At 41.6% G+C, this 21,273-nt stretch overlaps 1 protein-coding gene across 1 annotated transcript; it reads left to right on the forward strand.

The window, feature by feature from the left end:
• The first annotated feature begins 2,438 nt into the window (after positions 1–2,438).
• LOC108669598 (zinc finger protein 493-like) lies at positions 2,439–3,476 on the forward strand. The gene has a single exon (XM_018156976.1). The coding sequence runs from the start codon at positions 2,439–2,441 to the stop codon at positions 3,474–3,476; it is 1,038 nt and encodes a 345-aa protein (XP_018012465.1).
• Positions 3,477–21,273: the final 17,797 nt, after the last annotated feature.

Raw genomic sequence — 21,273 nt, forward strand, 5'->3', positions numbered from 1 at the left:
TGTGTGTTAACTCAGTGTGTTATTACTCTAAAAATTACTCTAAATTATAGGATTAAAAATTGCAATTTAAGAAAATTATTAAAAATTTAAATACTGAGCAATACTATACAAATGTTAGAAGAGCTGAATAACGTGCGCTTGTATTTCAATAACTCTACATTTGGCTGCATATGACATCCATTGAGCGTTGTCTCTTCTAGCACGAATTCGTAAGAATATATACACGAATATTTATACTCACTCGTAACTCATGCCCAGATTCGTAACTGAAATACCGTAAAATTTTATTATTTAAGTTCTTTGTGAAATGATTGTTCGACTTTGCCAACTTTTAAACTAGTTGCATTTAAAATAGCGGCCGCGTGACGGTGAGTCATACATATACAAACGGCATACGAACCAATTACACGAAGATGAACCAACTAACACACGACACACGAACCAATTACACGAAGATGAACCAACGTACAAACGGCACACGAACCAATTACACGAAGATGTACCAACGAACACACGACACACGAACTAATTACACGAAGATGAACCGACGAACTCACGGCACACGAACCAATTACACGAATGAACCAACTAACTCACGGCACACGAACCAATTACACGAAGATGAACCATTGAACTCACGGCACACGAACCAATTACACGAAGATGAACCAACGAACTCAGGGCACACGAGCCAATTACACGAAGATGAACCGACGAACTCACGGCACACGAACCAATTACACGAAGCTCGAGGTTGGTTCTGCACGCCAATGTCCAGAAAGAACCGTGGTTCACATGACAGATCTCATGCATATTTTAATGCAAATTTTGATATATCGTGACCGAGCGACCTAAGAACTTCACACAGCAAAGTCTCTGTATCTTCATACAACTCTGTGTGTTATTACAAAGTTTTATATGTGTGTTAACGCTGTGTGTTATTACAAAGTTTTATGTGTATGTTAACTCTGTAACTAAGTGTGTTATTACTCCAAAAATTACTCTAAATTATAAGATTAAAAATTGTAATTTAAGAAAATTATTAAAAAATTAAAGACCGAACAATACTATATAAATGTTAGAATAGCTGAATGACATGCGTGCACTTTATTTCAATAACTCTACATTTGGCTGCATATGACTTTCATTCAGCGCTGTCTCTTCTAGAACGAATTCGTAAGAATATATATATATATATACACACGAATATTTATTCTCGCTCGTAACTCTAGCGCAGATTCGTAACCGAAATACCGTAAAATTTAATTATTTAAGATGTTTGTGAAATGATTGTTCGACTTTGCCAACTTTTAAACTAGTTGCATTTAAAATAGCGGCCGCGTGACGGTGAGTCATACATGCCGGTGGTGGTGGGGGGAGAGGGGCATGACCCCCACAGGGGGTGAGGGAGAGGCTGTCTCTTATACACATCTAGATGTGTATAAGAGACAGACGCCATACTATCTTCACTCANAAGAGGGACGTCCATCAAGAGGAACGTCCATCAAGAGGAGTGTCCATCAAGAGGAGCGTTCCTAAGAGGGACATCCATCAAGAGGGACGTCCATCAAGAGGAACGTCCATCAAGAGGAGTGTCCATCAAGAGGAGCGTTCCTAAGAGGGACATCCATCAAGAGGGACGTCCATCAAGAGGAACGTCCATCAAGAGGAGTGTCCATCAAGAGGAGCGTTCCTAAGAGGGACATCCATCAAGAGGGACGTCCATCAAGAGGAACGTCCATCAAGAGGAGTGTCCATCAAGAGGAGCGTTCCTAAGAGGGACATCCATCAAGAGGGACGTCCATCAAGAGGAACGTCCATCAAGAGGAGTGTCCATCAAGAGGAGCGTTCCTAAGAGGGACATCCATCAAGAGGGACGTCCATCAAGAGGAACGTCCATCAAGAGGAGTGTCCATCAAGAGGAGCGTTCCTAAGAGGGACATCCATCAAGAGGGACGTCCATCAAGAGGAACGTCCATCAAGAGGAGTGTCCATCAAGAGGAGCGTTCCTAAGAGGGACATCCATCAAGAGGGACGTCCATCAAGAGGAACGTCCATCAAGAGGAGTGTCCATCAAGAGGAGCGTTCCTAAGAGGGACATCCATCAAGAGGGACGTCCATCAAGAGGAACGTCCATCAAGAGGAGTGTCCATCAAGAGGAGCGTTCCTAAGAGGGACATCCATCAAGAGGGACGTCCATCAAGAGGAGCGTCTATCAAGAGGAGTGTCCATCAAGAGGAGTGTCCATCAAGAGGAGCGTTCCTAAGAGGGACATCCATCAAGAGGGACGTCCATCAAGAGGAGCGTCCATCAAGAGGAGCGTTCCTAAGAGGGGCATCCATCAAGAGGGACGTCCATCAAGAGGAGCGTCCATCAAGAGGAGCGTCCATCAAGAGGAGCGTCCATCAAGAGGAGCGTTCCTAAGAGGGACATCCATCATGAGGAGCGTCCATCAAGAGGAGCGTCCATCAAGAGGAGCGTCCATCAAGAGGAGCGTCCATCAAGAGGAGTGTCCATCAAGAGGAGTGTCCATCAAGAGGGTTGTCCATCAAAAGGGGCGTCCATCAAGAGGAGCGTCCATCAAGGGGAGCGTCCATCAAGAGGAGCGTCCATCAAGAGGAGTGTCCATCAAGAGGAGTGTTCATCAAGGAGTGTCAATCAAGAGGGACGTGCATCAAGAGGAGCGTCCATCAAGAAGGGCGTCCTTCAAGAAGAGCTTCCATCAAGAGGAGCGTCCATCAAGAGGAGTGTCAATCAAGAGGGACATGCATCAAGAGGAGCGTCCATCAAGAAGGGCGTCCATCAAGAGGAGCGTCCATCAAGAAGGGCGTCCTTCAAGAAGAGCTTCCATCAAGAGGAGCGTCCATGAAGAGGAGCGTCCATCAAGAGGAGCGTCCATCAAGAGGAGCGTCCAGCAAGAGGAGTGTCCATCAAGAGGAGTGTCAATCAAGAGGGACGTGCATCAAGAGGAGCGTCCATCAAGAAAGGCGTCCATCAAGAGGAGCGTCCATCGAGAAGGGCGTCCTTCAAGAAGAGCTTCCATCAAGAGGAGCGTCCATGAAGAGGAGCGTCCATCAAGAGGATCGTCCATCAAGAGGATCGTCCATCAAGAGGAGCGCCCATCAAGAGGAGCGTCCATCAAGAGGAGCGTCCATGAAGAGGAGCGTCCATCAAGAGGAGCGTCCATCAAGATAAGTATCCATCAAGAGGATCGTCCATCAAGAGGAGCATACATCAAGAGATGGGCGTCCATCAAGAAGATCGTCCATCAAGAGGAGCGTCCATCAAGAGGATCGTCCATCAATAAATGGGCGTCCATCAAGAGGATCGTCCATCAAGAAATGGGCGTCCATAAAGAGGAGCGTCCATCAAGAGGATCGTCCATCAAGAAATGGGCGTTCATCAAGAGGATCGTCCATCAAGAGGAGCGTCCATCAACTCCAAGAGGCGCCGAAGGCCTCCACGAAGTGCTGTAGTTTCTCTCCTGCACGCACTCGAGGCACGAACAACAATTTTTCCAACAAATGTCGTGTCGTTGTTTTCAGCGCGTAAACACGCACGCCAATCTTCAGAACAAAAAGTTTCAACTAGTTTCTGCCAGTTTCAGCCAGTTTCTGCCAGTTTCTGCCTGTTTTTATCTAGTTTCATCTAGTTTCGTCAAGAAGAGACAAGCGCAAACGTTTTAATCTTCTTGCACCTGCTTGGGAAAATGCATCGTTAAATGCATCAAACTAATCTTGGAAACATACTAATGGTGCAATACAAAACAAAACCTTGATAGCTTAACATTAACATAGCTTTCTCGCATTGACTTTTAATTCAGCAAGCTCGTACGATTTACAGTTAAACACGAAAATGTTTTTTATTTCATTTACATGCATTCGTCTTGTCACTATAGCAGGTTAACGCGGCGCTGCCAAGTAGGTTATAAATGCGTTATAAGTATAACCGTTTAGCCCAGATTAACCTAAAGACGCTCGCTTACAAAACTGTTTTATTATGAGATGCTTCGAGCTGTACTAATGGTAGCATAGATACCACTATAAAGCACGGTCTGAATAATTTTTTTACGCAGGGTCTTAAAGTTACTAAATTTTTAAGTGTGATCTTTATTTCTAACTTTTTTAATATATATGACAAATATATTCTAATTATGGTATAATAAATACTTTAAATTATAATTATTTAATTTTTTGACGTACATTTGGTGGCGGCAAATTCAATTTATCTTCAAGTGTCGAAATAATATATATGATGGTATCCGTGAGACCAGATTTGGACGCCAACTCTTCATAAATTTGTTAACTATAGCATGGAATTTTATTTGGATTATATGTAATTGCATCGTACAACAATTTCATAAAAAATCAAATTTGGAGCATCCATCAAAGAGAGCGCCCGTCAAGAGTGTTCCCTCCTCCGAACAATTATGTAATTCAAATTCATTTTATTTCCTTACAATTATTTCAATATTTAGTCAAAGAAATTAATAAGGCAAATGTAGCAGCAATGGAAGAGAGCGGCGGCCCCAGACAGCGAGACGGCCCTAGCGAGGCCTGCGTCGCCCCCCGCCCCAGACGTCGGGCCTAGCGAGGCCTGCGTCGCCCCCCGCCCCAGACGGACGTCGGGCCAACACCGCGGTGCGTTGGCACGCGTTTGCCAGTTTTTGTGTTAGTCTCGTACGTTGTTTTTTGTTTATATATAGTATAGTTCTTGTATTTACCTCGTATGTTTGTATTTAATTCAAACGAATCACTTCAATGAAGATACAGACACCTTCGTTTTTATAATACTCGGAACAAATTACTTGATTTAATTAATTGATTATAGTTCACAAACTCCACTTACAAAAAACAAAACTCCACTTTACGGTCATTACTTTGAAGAAAACTTTTGAAAATTTACAACCGTATTTTTTCCCGTATTGTCAAGTTGTGCGTTAGTCTCGATCAGTGACTTGTTGTTATTCGTCATCGACGTTTTTTATAAGCTGAATTCATAGTGATAACTTTTATTTTTAATTTGTTTTAAAGTACCAATTACAAGTAACAATTCTACTTATCATGTCCCGCCACCACATGATGTATCACATCGAAATACCAGAAGAAACATATTAAGTCTCGTGATATTATCGAGATATATTTTTTCAAACGTGGTCCCCGTTTGTCAAAAATCTCGAGGGGCCAATAATTCAAATAAATTTGTTGACGCGATGGCTTGTGCCTATAGGCGCTCATAAATAACGTGCGCGTCCGTCGCTTCTAATTAGCAGATCAAACAAATTATTTGGAATATTTTTTGAGGTGAAGTAAAAAAATCTGAACAGATTATTCCGAATACAATTATTGTACATATTTTTAGCAATTCATACATTGGCTCGACATCCTGACGCGGAAGAAAACTATTTGTTCATATTTGTACGTAACTATATATAATTTCCTATATTCATAACGTTTAGCATTATAACATCGCGGTTCCGCTTTTTCTTATTATTTTTTCATTACATTCTGGTACGTATAATTAACTTCGCATCGAAAAATTTTCACTTTTCATGAAATTTCCTCTCTACCTTAAAAATATGCATTCATTACTTTTATCCACATTTAATCTCGAACTGAACTAAGGCAATCAATTTATTGACCTCATTAGTTTCGTGACGTTATTTACGTGTTCTTACGTAAAATGAAGTGTCTTGCGCTCACCATGTGACACTTGGCATAGCACCATCTGTGCTACGTCTCGCCGCACCACCTGCCAAACCTGCTGCTGCTCCTGCCAACTGCATGTGCGTGTGCCATGCGCGATCTGTGACACACTTGTACACTTCTGCACCATCTGCGGCAGATGGTACATAATTTTGTCCTGCTTCAGGCAAATGGTACAACATCTTGACATGTTTCAGGCAAATAATGAAACATGTCATGTTTCAGGCAAATGGTACAACGTCTTGACATGTTTCAGGCAAATAATAAAACATGTCATGTTTCAGGCAAATGGTACAAGATTTTGTCACGTTTCAAGAAAATGTTACAACATCTTGTCACGTTTCAGGCAAATGGTATAACATTTTGGCCAGTTTCATGCTAATGTTAGGCTACAATATTTTGTCTATTTTCAGGCAAATAATGCACAATTTTGTGTGTCGTTACAACCATGCTCTGCAATATTTTGTGTCATCTTCGACAGATGGTACAACATTTTGTCCCGTTTAAGGCGTATGGTATATTTTGTACCATTCTTAGCAAGTGGTACAACATTTTTAGCCCCTTACACAGATACAGTTCAGCTTTATAAGTTCCAGAACCTGAAGCATCATTGGCAGAGTGTAGAATATTATAACTACTCCAGCATGTGCATAGTCGGGACTCTGAAACTGAGTAGCATCAGTTGGTCTATATTATACTTTACTAGTCGTGTGGTCTAGTAGTAATTCAGCATCACAAATAGATTGTTAATACTAATCGATTTAGGCTAAAAGCAAATTAAGGTAAAATTTAATTTGTCTTAAATTTTAATGCTTCAATACTTGCACAATGCATAATTTTTAAGTAAAACTACACTATGTTTAATTTTACATGGAAAAAGCTACGTTTTTGCAGCTCCTTCAAATATAATTCAACTAAGTATTAAACTTTAATTTTAATTGTATTATAATATTACATTATAATTGTATGATATATAAGTAACATTTAATCACAATTTTTTTGATAACGTGCAGTTTGAAACAAGTTTAACTCAAAAAACAATGACAAAAAAATAATATGACTCAGTGCTCACTGCAGTGAGTGACAGAGAACGCATTTTCTCGTCAACGAAAACGTGAAGTCACGGACAGACAGACGGACAGGCGGACGGACAGACTGACAGACGGACATGATTGGCACAATAGCGTTTTTTCCATAAATGAGAAAATGCGCAAAAAACATCTTCATGGAGAGAACATCCCTGGAAGGATGAATGTCTGCAATGGATTTATTCCTGAGGCAAAACACTTGTTAAAAAGATAAAAAATTGATGAAAAATGATAAAAGAGAAGGGATAAAAGAAGGAAAAAAGGGAAAGGATAAAATGATGAGTAAAGTAAATGGTAATTTCAAGCATAAAATAAAGGATAAAGAAAAGGACAAAGAAAAGATAAAGAATAGGATAAAAAATATAACTCAGTACTCACTGCAGTGAGTGATAGAGAGCGCATTTTCTCGTCGACGAAAACGTGAAGTCACGGACGGACAGACAGACGGACAGACAGACGGACGGACAGACGGACGGACAGACGGACGGACAGACGGACATGGCGAGCACAATAGTGTATTTTTTCATAAATGAGAAAATGCGATAAAAAGGTAAAGAACATTATAAAAAAAGGACAAAGGAAAGTTAAAGAAAAGGATAAAGAAAAGATAAAGAAAAGGATAAAGTAAAGGATAAAGTAAAGGATAATTATAGCATAGAATGAACTATGAAGAATAGAGTCAGACAAAAGTTATCACCCGTAGGCGCTCGTCATGTCTGCAGAACACGCGTTTTGGGACCTCGCAGTCGTAAACGCACTCATGTAAATTGTGAGTGCAAAGCCCCAGCTGCCAGGTGGTGATGTGTCAACGGCCGTGTGAACACATGAAAATGTTTTACGGTCCTAAGGATGGATAGAAGTTTCAGGCTCAAACTTCTATTCGAGCCAAAAATTTTATGGTCTCATATTATATGCCTCTAAAGAAAATATTTTCTTATCATCAAGGATTGTTTTCGTTCGTACATTGTTTCGTTTGATAAACGTTCAATCCTCTGTACGTTATGAAGGCGTTTGGCAGTTAGCACCACACGGTAAAGAGTCTCAGATGGTGGCGGGCAGCACACGGTAGAGTCTCGATGGTGACGGACAGCACACGGTAGAGTCTCAGATGGTGACGGGCAGCACACGGTAGAGTCTCAGATGGAGGCGGGCAGCACAAGCACACGGTAAAGAGTCTCAGATGGAGGCGGGCAGCACACGGAAAAAGAGTCTCAGATGGCGGCGGGCAGCACACGGAAGAAGAGTCTCAGATGGCGGCGGGCAGCACACGGAAAAAGAGTCTCAGATGGAAGCGGGCAGCACACGGTAAAGAGTCTCAAATAGAAGCGGGCAGCACACGGCACGGTAAAGAGTCTGAGATGGCGGCGGGCAACACACGGTAAAGAGTCTCAGATGGTGGCGGCAGAACACGGTAAATAGCCTCAGATGGTGGCGGGCAGAACACGGTAAAGAGTCTCAGATGGAGGCGAGCAGCACACGGTAAAGAGTCTCAGATGGAGGCGGGCAGCACACGGTAAAGAGTCTCAGATGGTGGCGGGCAGCACACGGTATAAAGAGTCTTAGCTGGTGGCGGGCAACACACGGTAAAGAGTCTCAGATGGATTGAAATAGCCTACGGAGACTCGCAGTCTTGCGCCGAGGCTTTCACGCAAATTGCTGGGCTGATCGATAGACGTAAGCAGAGTCAAATTGTTTTTTTTTATTGGTGAATTCTCCGTGAAAACTACGTCGAGAAATAATATAATAATAAATCTATGTCGCATAATAATATAACAACGAAATTATTTCGCGGAATAATTAAATAATAAAATTATGTCACATAATAATTAAATAATAAACTATGTCACGGAATAATAAAGGCGCAAAGGAGCTCAAGTTATCTTAACCGCTAACGCCAGGCATTTTCAGCGATGAAGGTTCAAAAAAGACGACACTAATGAACATTTACTTGTGTCTTATCATCGTAAGTCCTGCACATTCGGAATTTCATCAGAACTGGTCTAAATAAACATCATGGACAACGGAAAACGGAAATATAATTTATTATTGTAAAACAGTTCACAAGGACATGGTTCACTATTAACAGCCATGAGAAAATAAATTATATAAATTGAAAACACCTTTCAACACAAACTGGTTCTGAAAGAGTGAGCATTCAACAACCTAGTTCAATATTTCTCGCGTTGACAAAGTCGACTTTCAAAGCCTAGACACTAAGAATTTTTACCCGAAACATCTCGCATTTAATATTTTAAACGTTATATTCCAGGCGCCAATCATTTACATTCGCATTATTAAATTTTGCACGTTAAGTGAACGTGACTAACTACAAACTGTTCAGTTTTTCGAGTTCACGCAAGGGCACCGGAATTCCACATTGTCCAAGTTAAAGTTTTATTAAATTTTCAAACCATACTATCTTTTCCCGGTTGAAAGTAAAAAGTCTTATCGCACATGTTTTCTTTATCGCTTGGACTCAAAATAGGTTTTTGCGAAATTTCTACATTGGTGTTCCCGAAGATGGTTATCCAAGGTCTTCAAACAACATATAGTTTTTGCAATTTCAAACCACAAAATATTATAAATTAATTCTATTATCATTCACGAATATTCTAATACAAGCTATTAGCAATGAAATTAGAGATTCAATTATTTACGAACAAAGAATGGTAGCAGCATAAATCTAACTCTCTGAAATTGCATGTAATTATGAAACTGCATGTAATTATGAAACTGCATGTAATTATAAAATTGCATGTAATTATGAAACTGCATGTAATTATAAAATTGCATGTAATTATGAAACTGCATGTAATTATGAAACTGCATGTAATTATGAAATTGCATGTAATTATGAAATTGCATGTAAATATGAGCTTCAGGTAAGAAATGAATCGCCAAGCGACCTGCTGTACGAGAAGAGATTGGTGACTAAAGTTCCAAAGAAAAACGATTCGAGGAAAGTCTATATGAAGTTGCAGTTACACCTCAATCTATTGCAGACACTATAGCCTCACAAGTGCAAACATTTACCGTGCTGAGATGCCGTGTTTTACAGGCCATGCAGCGCCTTACATACACGATTCTTCAGTGTCGCCGACAACACACGGCGTCTCATGTCAACGTGTGCATACGGCACCCGACAACACACGGCGTCTCACGTCAACGTGTGCACACGGCACCCGACAACACACGGCGTCTCACGTCAACGTGTGCACACGGCACCCGACAACACACGGCGTCTCACGTCAATGTGTGCACACGGCACCCGACAAATCGCTCCTTCACGCTGGCATGCGTGCAAACTTAAGTGCCGTACTAGGAAAAATGAGGGGGATTTTGACCAAATAACGATGTGCTTTTTACCCTTCATGTGGGCGTATCAAAAAGGCGTCGGAAAAGGGGCGTATCGGCGCTACGTGTAATCCCTCCTCGATCGTGCTGTAGGTGGGAAACTTGTGTCACTACTTGGATATAATCGCCCATACATTTGTGTGAGTGCTGGGCAAACTTTCACAGCATTATATTCAATGAAGCTATAGACACTCAGCGCTATAAGAGACGTTTTTTGAAATAGCGATAAATATTTTTTTCTTGTGTAGTTTCATCCTATAACACAGTCGGGTCCGAAAAAATGGCATATCACTGCTACGCGCAGAACGTGTGTAAGTTTTTGGGCAATAGGCTTAACTTATTTTTCTCTGTGTAGATAACAATATCAGAGGGATTATCGATTTTGGGCCACTCCAAGAAAACATATGATTAGTTAAAAATATTACAGTTTTCGCTTAATTTCCAAACGAGACTTTATTGCAGTTCCATGCCAAATGTGAATTAAACGAGTTTTTCATTGAAGTAATGCAGCTTCAAATTTATTATATGTACTTATGAAGGTTTTTTGCAGAATGATGGGATTGGGAAAAACAGGATTCTTAATTTGTAGATATTCTGTCCCGGGCAATGCCGGGTTAGGCTGCTGATATCAAATCTTATATCTATAATTATTAGTATAATTTATTCATGTTATATTAGTATATTTAAAATTCTTCGATTTGTATATTAGTTTGGAAAAACAAAAGAGCTCCTGAGGATCTCATTCTGTTCTCTGACACTCAAAAGAATTAAGATGGAGACAACCATCGACTAGGTCGGGGCACAATAATTAAGTGGCGGAATGTCCTTAATTTTTAAGATGGTTCGACTTGAACAGATATCTGGTCCCGCTCCGGGACCAGAAAGCGGTTTCAGATGACCCAAAAAGAGGGATCGGTTCTCCGATGCAACATTTTGTTTCGATTATATTATGAATTATAACACAAAATTCAACTTGAAAATATATGATAATAATAAGCGTTCTTGTACAATCGAAACAGATTTGAGCTCCGGACAAAAAGTTGAACCTTTCATTTCACATTTCAATATTTCCTTGTTGATGCACTATATTTCAGCGTTTGCGATTTTTCAGCGTTTTCTCTTTCTGCCTCAAATTATATTCCTTAATTAGTAGTATAAACATTAATTAATATTATACAACTTAGCTTATATTATAGCCCTTCCCTCCTTCGAATATCTCGAACAAATTGCCATCAGAACCATAGAATTTAATTTCAATAGATAACTAACAATTGCAAATGATCGCTTAAATGGACAACGGTAAAGTTATTAGAATAGAATTACATTATTTACGTCTTTTGCCGACATATTGACGTTGATTGAACATACGCGGCACTCGTAAGCCGACCTGTCGTGTTTGCCAGCGTGACTGTTATTAGACCCCAGCTGTGGGGCTGTGATCAGACCCCAGCTGTGGGACTGTGATCAGACCCCAGCTGTGGGGCTGTGATCAGACCCCAGCTGTGGGGCTGTGATCAGACCCCAGCTGTGGGGCTGTGATCAGACCCCAGCTGTGGGGCTGTGATCAGACCCCAGCTGTGGGGCTGTGATCAGACCCCAGCTGTGGGGCTGTGATCAGACCCCAGCTGTGGGGCTGTGATCAGACCCCAGCTGTGGGGCTGTGATCAGACCCCAGCTGTGGGGCTGTGATCAGACCCCAGCTGTGGGGCTGTGATCAGACCCCAGCTGTGGGGCTGTGATCAGACCCCAGCTGTGGGGCTGTGATCAGACCCCAGCTGTGGGGCTGTGATCAGACCCCAGCTGTGGGGCTGTGATCAGACCCCAGCTGTGGGGCTGTGATCAGACCCCAGCTGTGGGGCTGTGATCAGACCCCAGCTGTGGGGCTGTGATCAGACCCCAGCTGTGGGGCTGTGATCAGACCCCAGCTGTGGGGCTGTGATCAGACCCCAGCTGTGGGGCTGTGATCAGACCCCAGCTGTGGGGCTGTGATCAGACCCCAACTGTGGGGCTGTGATCAGACCCCAGCTGTGGGACTGTGATCAGACCCCAGCTGTGGGGCTGCGATTAGACCTTTGATGTAATCAACAGTATTTACAACTACGCATGTTTAAGGTTGACGGTTAAGGTCTAGGGGTTAAGGACGTCAGTTAGACGTCGTTAACCCCTAGACCGTCGTTGCGAGGAATGGGGTTAAGCTCGACTAATGTGGAATGAAATTCACGGAATGCGGAGCTAAAGCCTAAAATTGATGGCTAATGATAGATATTGGTAAACATTTCAACTCAGAATATACAGAGAGAATCAATGACCGTGTTCTTCGTGTTTATTGAAGCTGCAAAATTCTCTAACAACTTACTGGGTGAATATGTACAAATAAAACATGACCGCGGGCAATATTGGCCTATATTTCGTGTAGATTAGTAATGATAAATACTCCATCAATGGTAGAATTTCGATCTAAATTAAAGTGACGGATTATAAATAGAAAAATTCATGCTGCAGCATCGATATGGAGCGCTAACTCCGGTAGCCAGGCTGCATAGCTTCGAGATTTAAAATATTTTGTGGATTAACTGATCTCATGAACACCAGATTTTATGGTCCTCAAAGATTAGTTGTTTCTATGACTAAAATAATGTCCTATAGTCACTAGTAGAATAGATCTTGTATTAAACAGCAACAAAAATGTTCGCTAGTTTTGAGTAACGTGGGCAAGGCAAATCGTTTCTGCCGCTCCACGCCCCAGTTTGACGGCTCGTTAAATTTCTATTAAATAAATGAGGCTATAACGAGACTCGGAATGTGCGACGCGAACGAGCTTCGGAAGCCGGGGTCGCGTTGGTGACACGACTGAAACCATTAGAATGTTCGTTTTTCCTTAGCCATTAGACCATTTGCTTTCCGTTAGCCATTGGAACGTTTGCCTTCCATTAGCCATTAGAACGTTTGCTTACCATTAGCTATTAGAACGTTTGCTTTCCATTAGCCATTAGAACGTTTGCTTTCCATTAGCTATTAAAACATTTGCTTTCCGTTAGCCATTAGAACGTTTGCCTTCCATTAGCCATGAAAACGTTTGCTTTCCATTTGCCAATAGAACAACTGTTTTCCGTTAGCCATTAGAACGTTTGTTTTCCATTAGCCATTAGAACGTTTGCTTTCCATTAGCCATTAGAACATTTGCTTCCCATTAGCCATTATGAGCGTTAGTCTTCCATTAAACATTCACATTTCAGTTAAAATTTATCCCGTTAATTGTTGGGCGATTAAAATAAAAAATCATGTTTTCTGACCTATTTAATGTAGGTGAAGGGATCTAATTTAATGATCACCTACATCTATCTAATTTAATGACTATATATATTCCTGCATAATAATGTACAGGACAATAATATAAGATTTTTCTTAGTCAACTGGTTTCATAATATTTCTAGGGGTAGAAATTAATGGAAGATTTTGAAAAAAAATACTTGTATTTAATTCAAATCATGGTTCAATCATTATTTTGAATTATTTTTAGTCACATTCATCACATAGTACTTTACTGTCATCACACAACTACCTCGCTGTCATCACACAACTACCTCAGTTTCATCACACAACTACCTCAGTATCATCACACAACTACCTCAGTATCATCACACAACTACCTCAGTATCATCACACAATTACTTCACACTTAGCGTGCACCAAACGTGCTTCTGCACGGGTGGAGTGTCACGCTAAACACGCACACAAAAAACGTACGTTTTGTGCGCGTCAAATGCAATGGAAGTTTGCTTCCTACAAGGCAACGCGTGCTTGTATGGCTGTGAAATTTAGCAAATAGTCAAGTAATTTTACTAGAAGTAAACGCATGAGATAAATGCGCGTAGAGTAATAAAGAGTTCATGTATAATATGTTTTAGGAAATCATATTGCAAGGAATAAGCACTGGGAACCATTATTCGGGAACTAGTATGCCGAATTATAAATGTATAATCAGATAACAAATGCCATGTCATTCCCTTTGATATCTCAACCCCTGCTGAGGCGATCGATCCTAAGAACTGCGTACAGCGAACGCACGGCACCCTTGACGCGCGCATGATAGTGAGCCGTGCGCATGCCAGTGAGCCGTGCGCATGATAGTGAGCCGTGCGCATGATAGTGAGCCGTGCGCATGATAGTGAGCCGTGCGCATGATAGTGAGCCGTGCGCATGATAGTGAGCCGTGCGCATGATAGTGAGCCGTGCGCATGATAGTGAGCCGTGCGCACGATAGTGAGCCGTACGCGCGATAGTGAGCCGTGCGCACGATAGTGAGCCGTGCGCACGATAGTGAGCCGTACGCACGATAGTGAGCCGTGCGCACGATAGTGAGCCGTGCGCACGATAGTGAGCCGTGCGCATGATAGTGAGCCGTGCGCACGATAGTGAGCCGTACGCACGGTAGTGAGCCGTGCGCACGATAGTGAGCCGTGCGCACGATAGTGAGCCGTACGCACGATAGTGAGCCGTGCGCACGATAGTGAGCCGTGCGCACGATAGTGAGCCGTACGCACGGTAGTGAGCCGTACGCACGATAGTAAGCCGTACGCGCGATAGTGAGCCGTACGCACGATAGTTAGCCGTGCGCATGATAGTGAGCCGTGCGCACGATAGTGAGCCGTACGCACGGTAGTGAGCCGTACGCACGATAGTAAGCCGTACGCGCGATAGTGAGCCGTACGCACGATAGTTAGCCGTGCGCATGATAGTGAGCCGTACGCACGATAGTGAGCCGTACGCACGGTAGTGAGCCGTGCGCACGATAGTGAGCCGTACGCACGGTAGTGAGCCGCGCGCACGATAGTAAGCCGTACGCATGATAGTGAGCCGTACGCACGATAGTGAGCCGTACGCACGGTAGTGAGCCGTGCGCCAGATAGTGAGCCGTGCGCACGATAGTGAGCCGTACGCACGGTAGTGAGCCGTACGCACGATAGTAAGCCGTACGCGCGATAGTGAGCCGTACGCACGATAGTTAGCCGTGCGCATGATAGTGAGCCGTGCGCACGGTAGTGAGCCGTGCGCACGATAGTGAGCCGTACGCACGATAGTAAGCCGTACGCGCGATAGTGAGCCGTACGCACGATAGTTAGCCGTGCGCATGATAGTGAGCCGTGCGCACGATAGTGAGCCGTACGCACGGTAGTGAGCCGTGCGCACGATAGTGAGCCGTGCGCACGATAGTGAGCCGTACGCACGATAGTGCGCCGTACGCACGGTAGTGAGCCGTGCTCACGATAGTGAGCCGTACGCACGATAGTGAGCCGTGCGCACGATAGTAAGCCGTACGCACGATAGTGAGCCGTGCGCACGATAGTGAGCCGTGCGCACGATAATGAGCCACACAACTACCTCACTCGCACGATAGTGAGCCGTGTGTCCTGATGGCCACAATTTCTCCATCATCAGCTGAAACGCTCAGGGGAGCTTTACCGGAGCCGCATCGGTCGTCGTAAATAAAAATATAACAAAATCTTGTGGAATAATGACATATGAGACGATGGTTCTATGGCCGGCAGCTGCATTCCATGCCGCACATGAAAATTTTTTTATTTGCAGCCAAAAATGTACCAGCGAGTGTTTACCCTTAATATTTTTCGCATAGATGCCCCTAGACATCGATGAACATTCACAAAAGAATAAGTTTGGGACTATATGAATATGTGTAATATAACTCTATTAATGCAATAAGTTTGCTCAGTAAAAAACCTAAAGAAAGTGTGTTAATACATGAGTAAACGGTTGATTTTACCACCGACATCAACTGCAGGTCATTTGTGAAGCTGCAGAGCCTGGCCGGTAAACACGTCATCAAGTGAGAAGAAATATTAGAACTTTGATAAATAAGAAGATATCAGCAATCCATTTCCGGACGTCAACAAATGTCAACAACGGACGCTGAAAACCTCGCGTGGAGACCCAGGCTGTTTACCCGCAGTACCGCACAGCTGTTGACAGACCTGCGGGCTGTAGGGCTCGGGGTGAACTATAAAGGAACCAAAAATAGGACAGTTCTGACCAATTTTGTCCTTGCAGGAATACAGTGGAAGTATGAACTGTTTTTTTAATGTAGAGATTATAATATAATAATTTTTTAATTGAGGTTTAATTCTGAGGAGATTCATCTGGATTGGCAGTGAATCACCAGCCTCCTTCCAGGAAATCGAGAACAATTTTTTTATTCTAAATCTTGCCACAGGAAGAACACAAATAGATTTTTTATTCTAATTATTTTGTATTGTTAAGATAAGCAAATCCTGTTCATTAAAACTGCGTGGATTCCATGTTATTATTTTCTGATTTTCTGGTTAAAATTTCGATAAATTCTTATCGGTATTATAATCAGCATTAAAATTTGCTCAACATCGACGTATACAAGCTTACTTGTTTAAGCGAAGATCCGTTCAAAACCTATACCAAAATCTAAATGGAAACAAGTGAGCATGTTGAACTCAGTTGGTGGTCGAGAGAGAAGATGCAGAAAGTTAGTGACAGATTCACTGCCTCTGCATGGGTGGCTGCCCAGGTCTCAGAACTGACGACTTTCCAAGAACTTCTTCCATGAGAGGTTCTTTGTTCTGGGTACAGAAGAGTCATGGCGGTATAATATGACAGTGATATCTTAAATCCAGAGAATGATAACAAACACAATCATTTTAAAATATTAATACAGACAATCCGAAATGCCCATGGCTAATCAATATTTAACTAATAAGTCATAAAATAGCAAAGTTTACTTTAGAGCAAAAGAATATTGTACTAGAATCATCATTCGAAAAGAATATCATTCAGTCCCCTAGGCTATAAGATTAGTTACTGGTTCTATAGGCCTCTTCATTTCGCGAATTTTCGTTTTGGAGCTCATGGTTGCCCCACTCCCCCTTTCTCTCTCTCTGCTGTGATGTAGACAAGAAAGTGTGTCTTTGTTTATTCAATTTGATGTATTTATTTGTCTGTGTGAAGGCCAGTTACTTACCCGAATTTCGTAATCATTCGGGTAATTACGAATGATTACGAATGATTACGTAATTACGAATTTTCGATTTTCGTAATCATCATTTCCCGAATTTTCGTAATAAAGTTCGATGCGCGCGGCGCCGTGGGGGGCGAAGCTCCCACGCGCACATGTCACCTGATCTCTCCTCCCCAGCTGTTGGGGAGGTTAAGGTTCAATGCGAAAAACTAACAGGTTATTTAGCATTATTAATTATATTAACTCTTTCGCGTTGTTATTTACAGAATTGTTTTCCTTTAAGTTGCAGATCTTGCCGTGCAGCAGAACGACTTGAATAAAAAGAAGGGTTTGTGATGGCAACTTTGATGTATGATATGTAAAAATTTGCATCTGCAATGTGAGATATGTAAATATGAGTTATTTATTTATTATAAAAGTAAGAATGTTTTTAGGTTAAATCGTATGATGCTCATTAGTCGATGACACTGTGACTGGATTAGCCTAGATGGAAGAAATGTGTTCGACATGAATCTCGTTAAAATATATTGTATGATTCGATATAATAAACGTATTTTTTTTATTAATTTTAATAATAGAAATGTGTTGAATATTTTAGTAACCCAAACATTGGTCAACATTCATTTTAAATCTAATATCTCTAAACAAGACTGTAAAGTTGTTGTTTAGTATTCGATAGTGAAAATTTTAATTCATTTCTTTTCACGGTAATGATGTAATTTATAGTTATTTTTTCATTTTTTAATGCAATATTTTATTTTAATTTCTACTCATTAAATACTCAAAAATGTTGAATTATTCCGAATTTACATATGCTACTTACTGCATTAGTATTAAAGGATCATTTGTACTCTGTCTGAAATAATCATAATGTACTAAATAGTATTATATAGTATATTGTATAATATAGTATAGTATAATATAGTAATAGTATAATAATGTACCAGACTTTATTTACGTTGTACTCTCCACATAAAATTTTGCACAGCTTAACTCTGACCGCATTTTCAACCGTACAAATGCTTCTTTTTATAACACGTATAATTAAATGTATTAAATTACGTATTAAATTGAACGCGTGTTTAATTAAATTGTTGTCGTGTTCACGTCTAAAGGTATACTTAAATTATTTAAAATATCAGTTTTACAGAGATTTATTCTATAACTGTTATTATACTGTCATGATCGCATTTTTTATGTTGTGCACAAAATTAAGGTATTATGGAAATTACGGTTATGATGCGATGTATATAATGAATAAATGAATACCGATGTGCATAGTGAATATAGTGATCCACTATATTCACATAAAACACATATTATTACATATTATTACTGCCCACTTGGGGCAGTAGTGGGGTACGTTGGGGCTGTAGCGGGGTACNCTCAATTGATTAAACGCTATCAAAACTAACCTCAATTAATTTAAACGAGGAAATTCACACCGCATTCGAATATTTAAAATTTTACTTTCAATAAATTAAAATTTTAGTATCTATTTCTTTTAAAAATATTGCTCTATTATTTATCATGCCTTACCAATGATAAAAAAATAAGTTAAATTCATAATTCATCATTGAAATCTTATACTATCTCTATTCTCTTATTTTTAAGTTCGAAGCTTAAAAAAATTGTCGCCCTAAATTCTTGCACGCCACTCCCTGAAATTTCACTTAAAATTCCCCAATTTTCTCCAAATAAAACACTCGTATATTAGTTGAATAATTCATTTTGCATTTATTTCGCGCTCGGCAAAAGCGTGCATTCGAAAGCCCGTTGCGGTTGGTAAAATGACAAGCAGGATCCTCCGATAAATACCTAGTATGCATACAAACGTTATTCGTGTAACTGAAACGTTCAACTTGTACAAATTTGTTCCCTTTGACGTTGATCTTTCGTATACACATGAAGATCGAGCAAATTTTTCACAATTACGTTCAATGTTTTTCTGGCTGCGGACGTTGTTTACATTCACAACATTGCCGGCTTGTCGTGAGGGCGCGAAGCCGACGGCCGAAGATTTCGGGCTAAAAAATTTTCTCTTACGAGTTTGTGTTTGAGAAAAAATATAGCATAAATCTAACATAATTTATGGTTAGAAACTGTAACTTGTTCATTGAAAGTCTATGCTTTGTTGGAACATGATCATGTTCCGCAGTTATAGTCCGAGTCAGTGGTTAGCATCCAAGTATTTATAATGATAGCAGATGTTAGAAGATCCAAACTTATCAACGGCTTGGAATAACACTAATTTATTCTGAAATATCATTCCAAGAGTCAAATCTAAATTGAGCTAATACATCACAAAGGCTTGCTGGAATGGCGCGATGTATGAACTAAGCAGCCTCAACCTCTTGGTTTATTTGACAAATGAAAATCGCCCGAAATCTCAAGCAGAGCATTTAAGCTTTACAGCTGTCGCTTATCAAATGATATCTTCTGGCCTTTGCAATGTTCGGAATCTTGCAGGCCAAACTACTTATCCATCAATTATTTCCAGCACGCCGCTCAATTCACAAGTTCTATCGACGATATTTTCGATTTAAATCGCATTCTGGATTCCATCAGCACAGGTTAAAGTTACTACGTTGTATAAGCTAAATTTTTGTACCACTTGATAACGATTAAACTAAATTTTTTCTATGTAAAATTTCTTCAAAATCGAAGACTGATTCAACTTTAAAGACCTTGCCCTCAAATTTGGAATGCCATTTCATTGTTTTTCTTTCTTTTCAACAGACACTTGTAGTCCAATGCCGTTTATCGGAGTTTGGAAAATGAGGAGAAACGATGAAAATGCAATTTTATACATCATATATTCATGGACAGCGTCTCCGAGGCGAAAATTATAACATGTAAGCCTAGCAATGGGCATGAGCATGAGCCTTTACCAAGTGCAAATGCATATAATTACGAGTTGCAGTTAATCCAATGAGTTCATCACTAAACAAGACGAAGCGTAAAACTTGGGATCACCGACGAATTTTGTCGACACGATGGCTAGCCCTCTTGTGAGCGATCATTTTTATGGGCACATTGTTTCTACTGAGGAGCAGCATGACAGCTCATTCTCGTGAACAAATAAGAAAACTTATAATAATAAAAGTCAGAAACACGAGGAAATGAGTCAGGACGTGAGGCAGAGGCAGCTGACGAGGTGTTGGGCCAGCCTCAGGAAGCGTCGATCAGGGCCGTCGCCCCCCTCGGGGGCGAGGGGGGGCGCTGGTGACGCGGTGCCCCGCTTGCCCAGCCAGTGCGAGAAGAATGAGTTCTGGAGGAGAGGGTACGGTGAGTGAGCATTAGGGTACATTGAGTGGGCATTAGGGTACGGTGAGTGGGCATTAGGGTACAATGGGCATTAGGGTACGGTGAGTGGGCATTTGGGTACGGTGAGTGGGCATTAGGGTATGGTGAGTGGACATTAGGGTATGGTGAGTGGGCATTAGGGTATGGTGAGTGGGCATTAGGGTACGGTGATTGGGCATTAGGGTACGGTGAGTGGGCATTAGGGTACGGTGATTGGGCATTAGGGTACGGTGAGTGGGCATTAGGGTACGGTGAGTGGGCATTTGGGTACGGTGAGTGGGCATTAGGGTATGGTGAGTGGACATAAGGGTATGGTGAGTGGGCATTAGGGTATGGTGAGTGGGCATTAGGGTACGGTGATTAGGCATTAGGGTACGGTGAGTGGGCATTAGGGTATGGTGATTGGGCATTAGGGTATGGTGATTGGGCATTAGGGTACGGTGAGTGTCTTATACACATCTAGATGTGTATAAGAGACAGGAGTGGGCATTAGGGTATGGTGAGTGGGCATTAGGGTATGGTGAGTGGGCATTAGGGTATGTTGAGTGGGCATTAGGGTACGGTGATTGGGCATTAGGGTACGGTGAGTGGGCATTTGGGTACGGTGAGTGGGCATTAGGGTAAGGTGAGTGGGCATTAGGGTACGGTGATTGGGCATTAGGGTATGGTGAGTGGGCATTTGGGTACGGTGAGTTTGCATTAGGGTATGGTGAGTGGGCATTAGGGTATGGTGAGTGGGCATTAGGGTACGGTGAGTGGGCATTAGGGTATGGTGAGTGGGCATTAGGGTACGGTGAGTGGGCATTAGGGTATGGTG

The sequence above is a fragment of the Hyalella azteca genome, unplaced genomic scaffold, assembly GCF_000764305.2.
Source record: "Hyalella azteca isolate HAZT.00-mixed unplaced genomic scaffold, Hazt_2.0.2 contig9645, whole genome shotgun sequence".
In the NCBI taxonomy this organism is placed as follows: Eukaryota; Metazoa; Arthropoda; class Malacostraca; order Amphipoda; family Hyalellidae; genus Hyalella; species Hyalella azteca.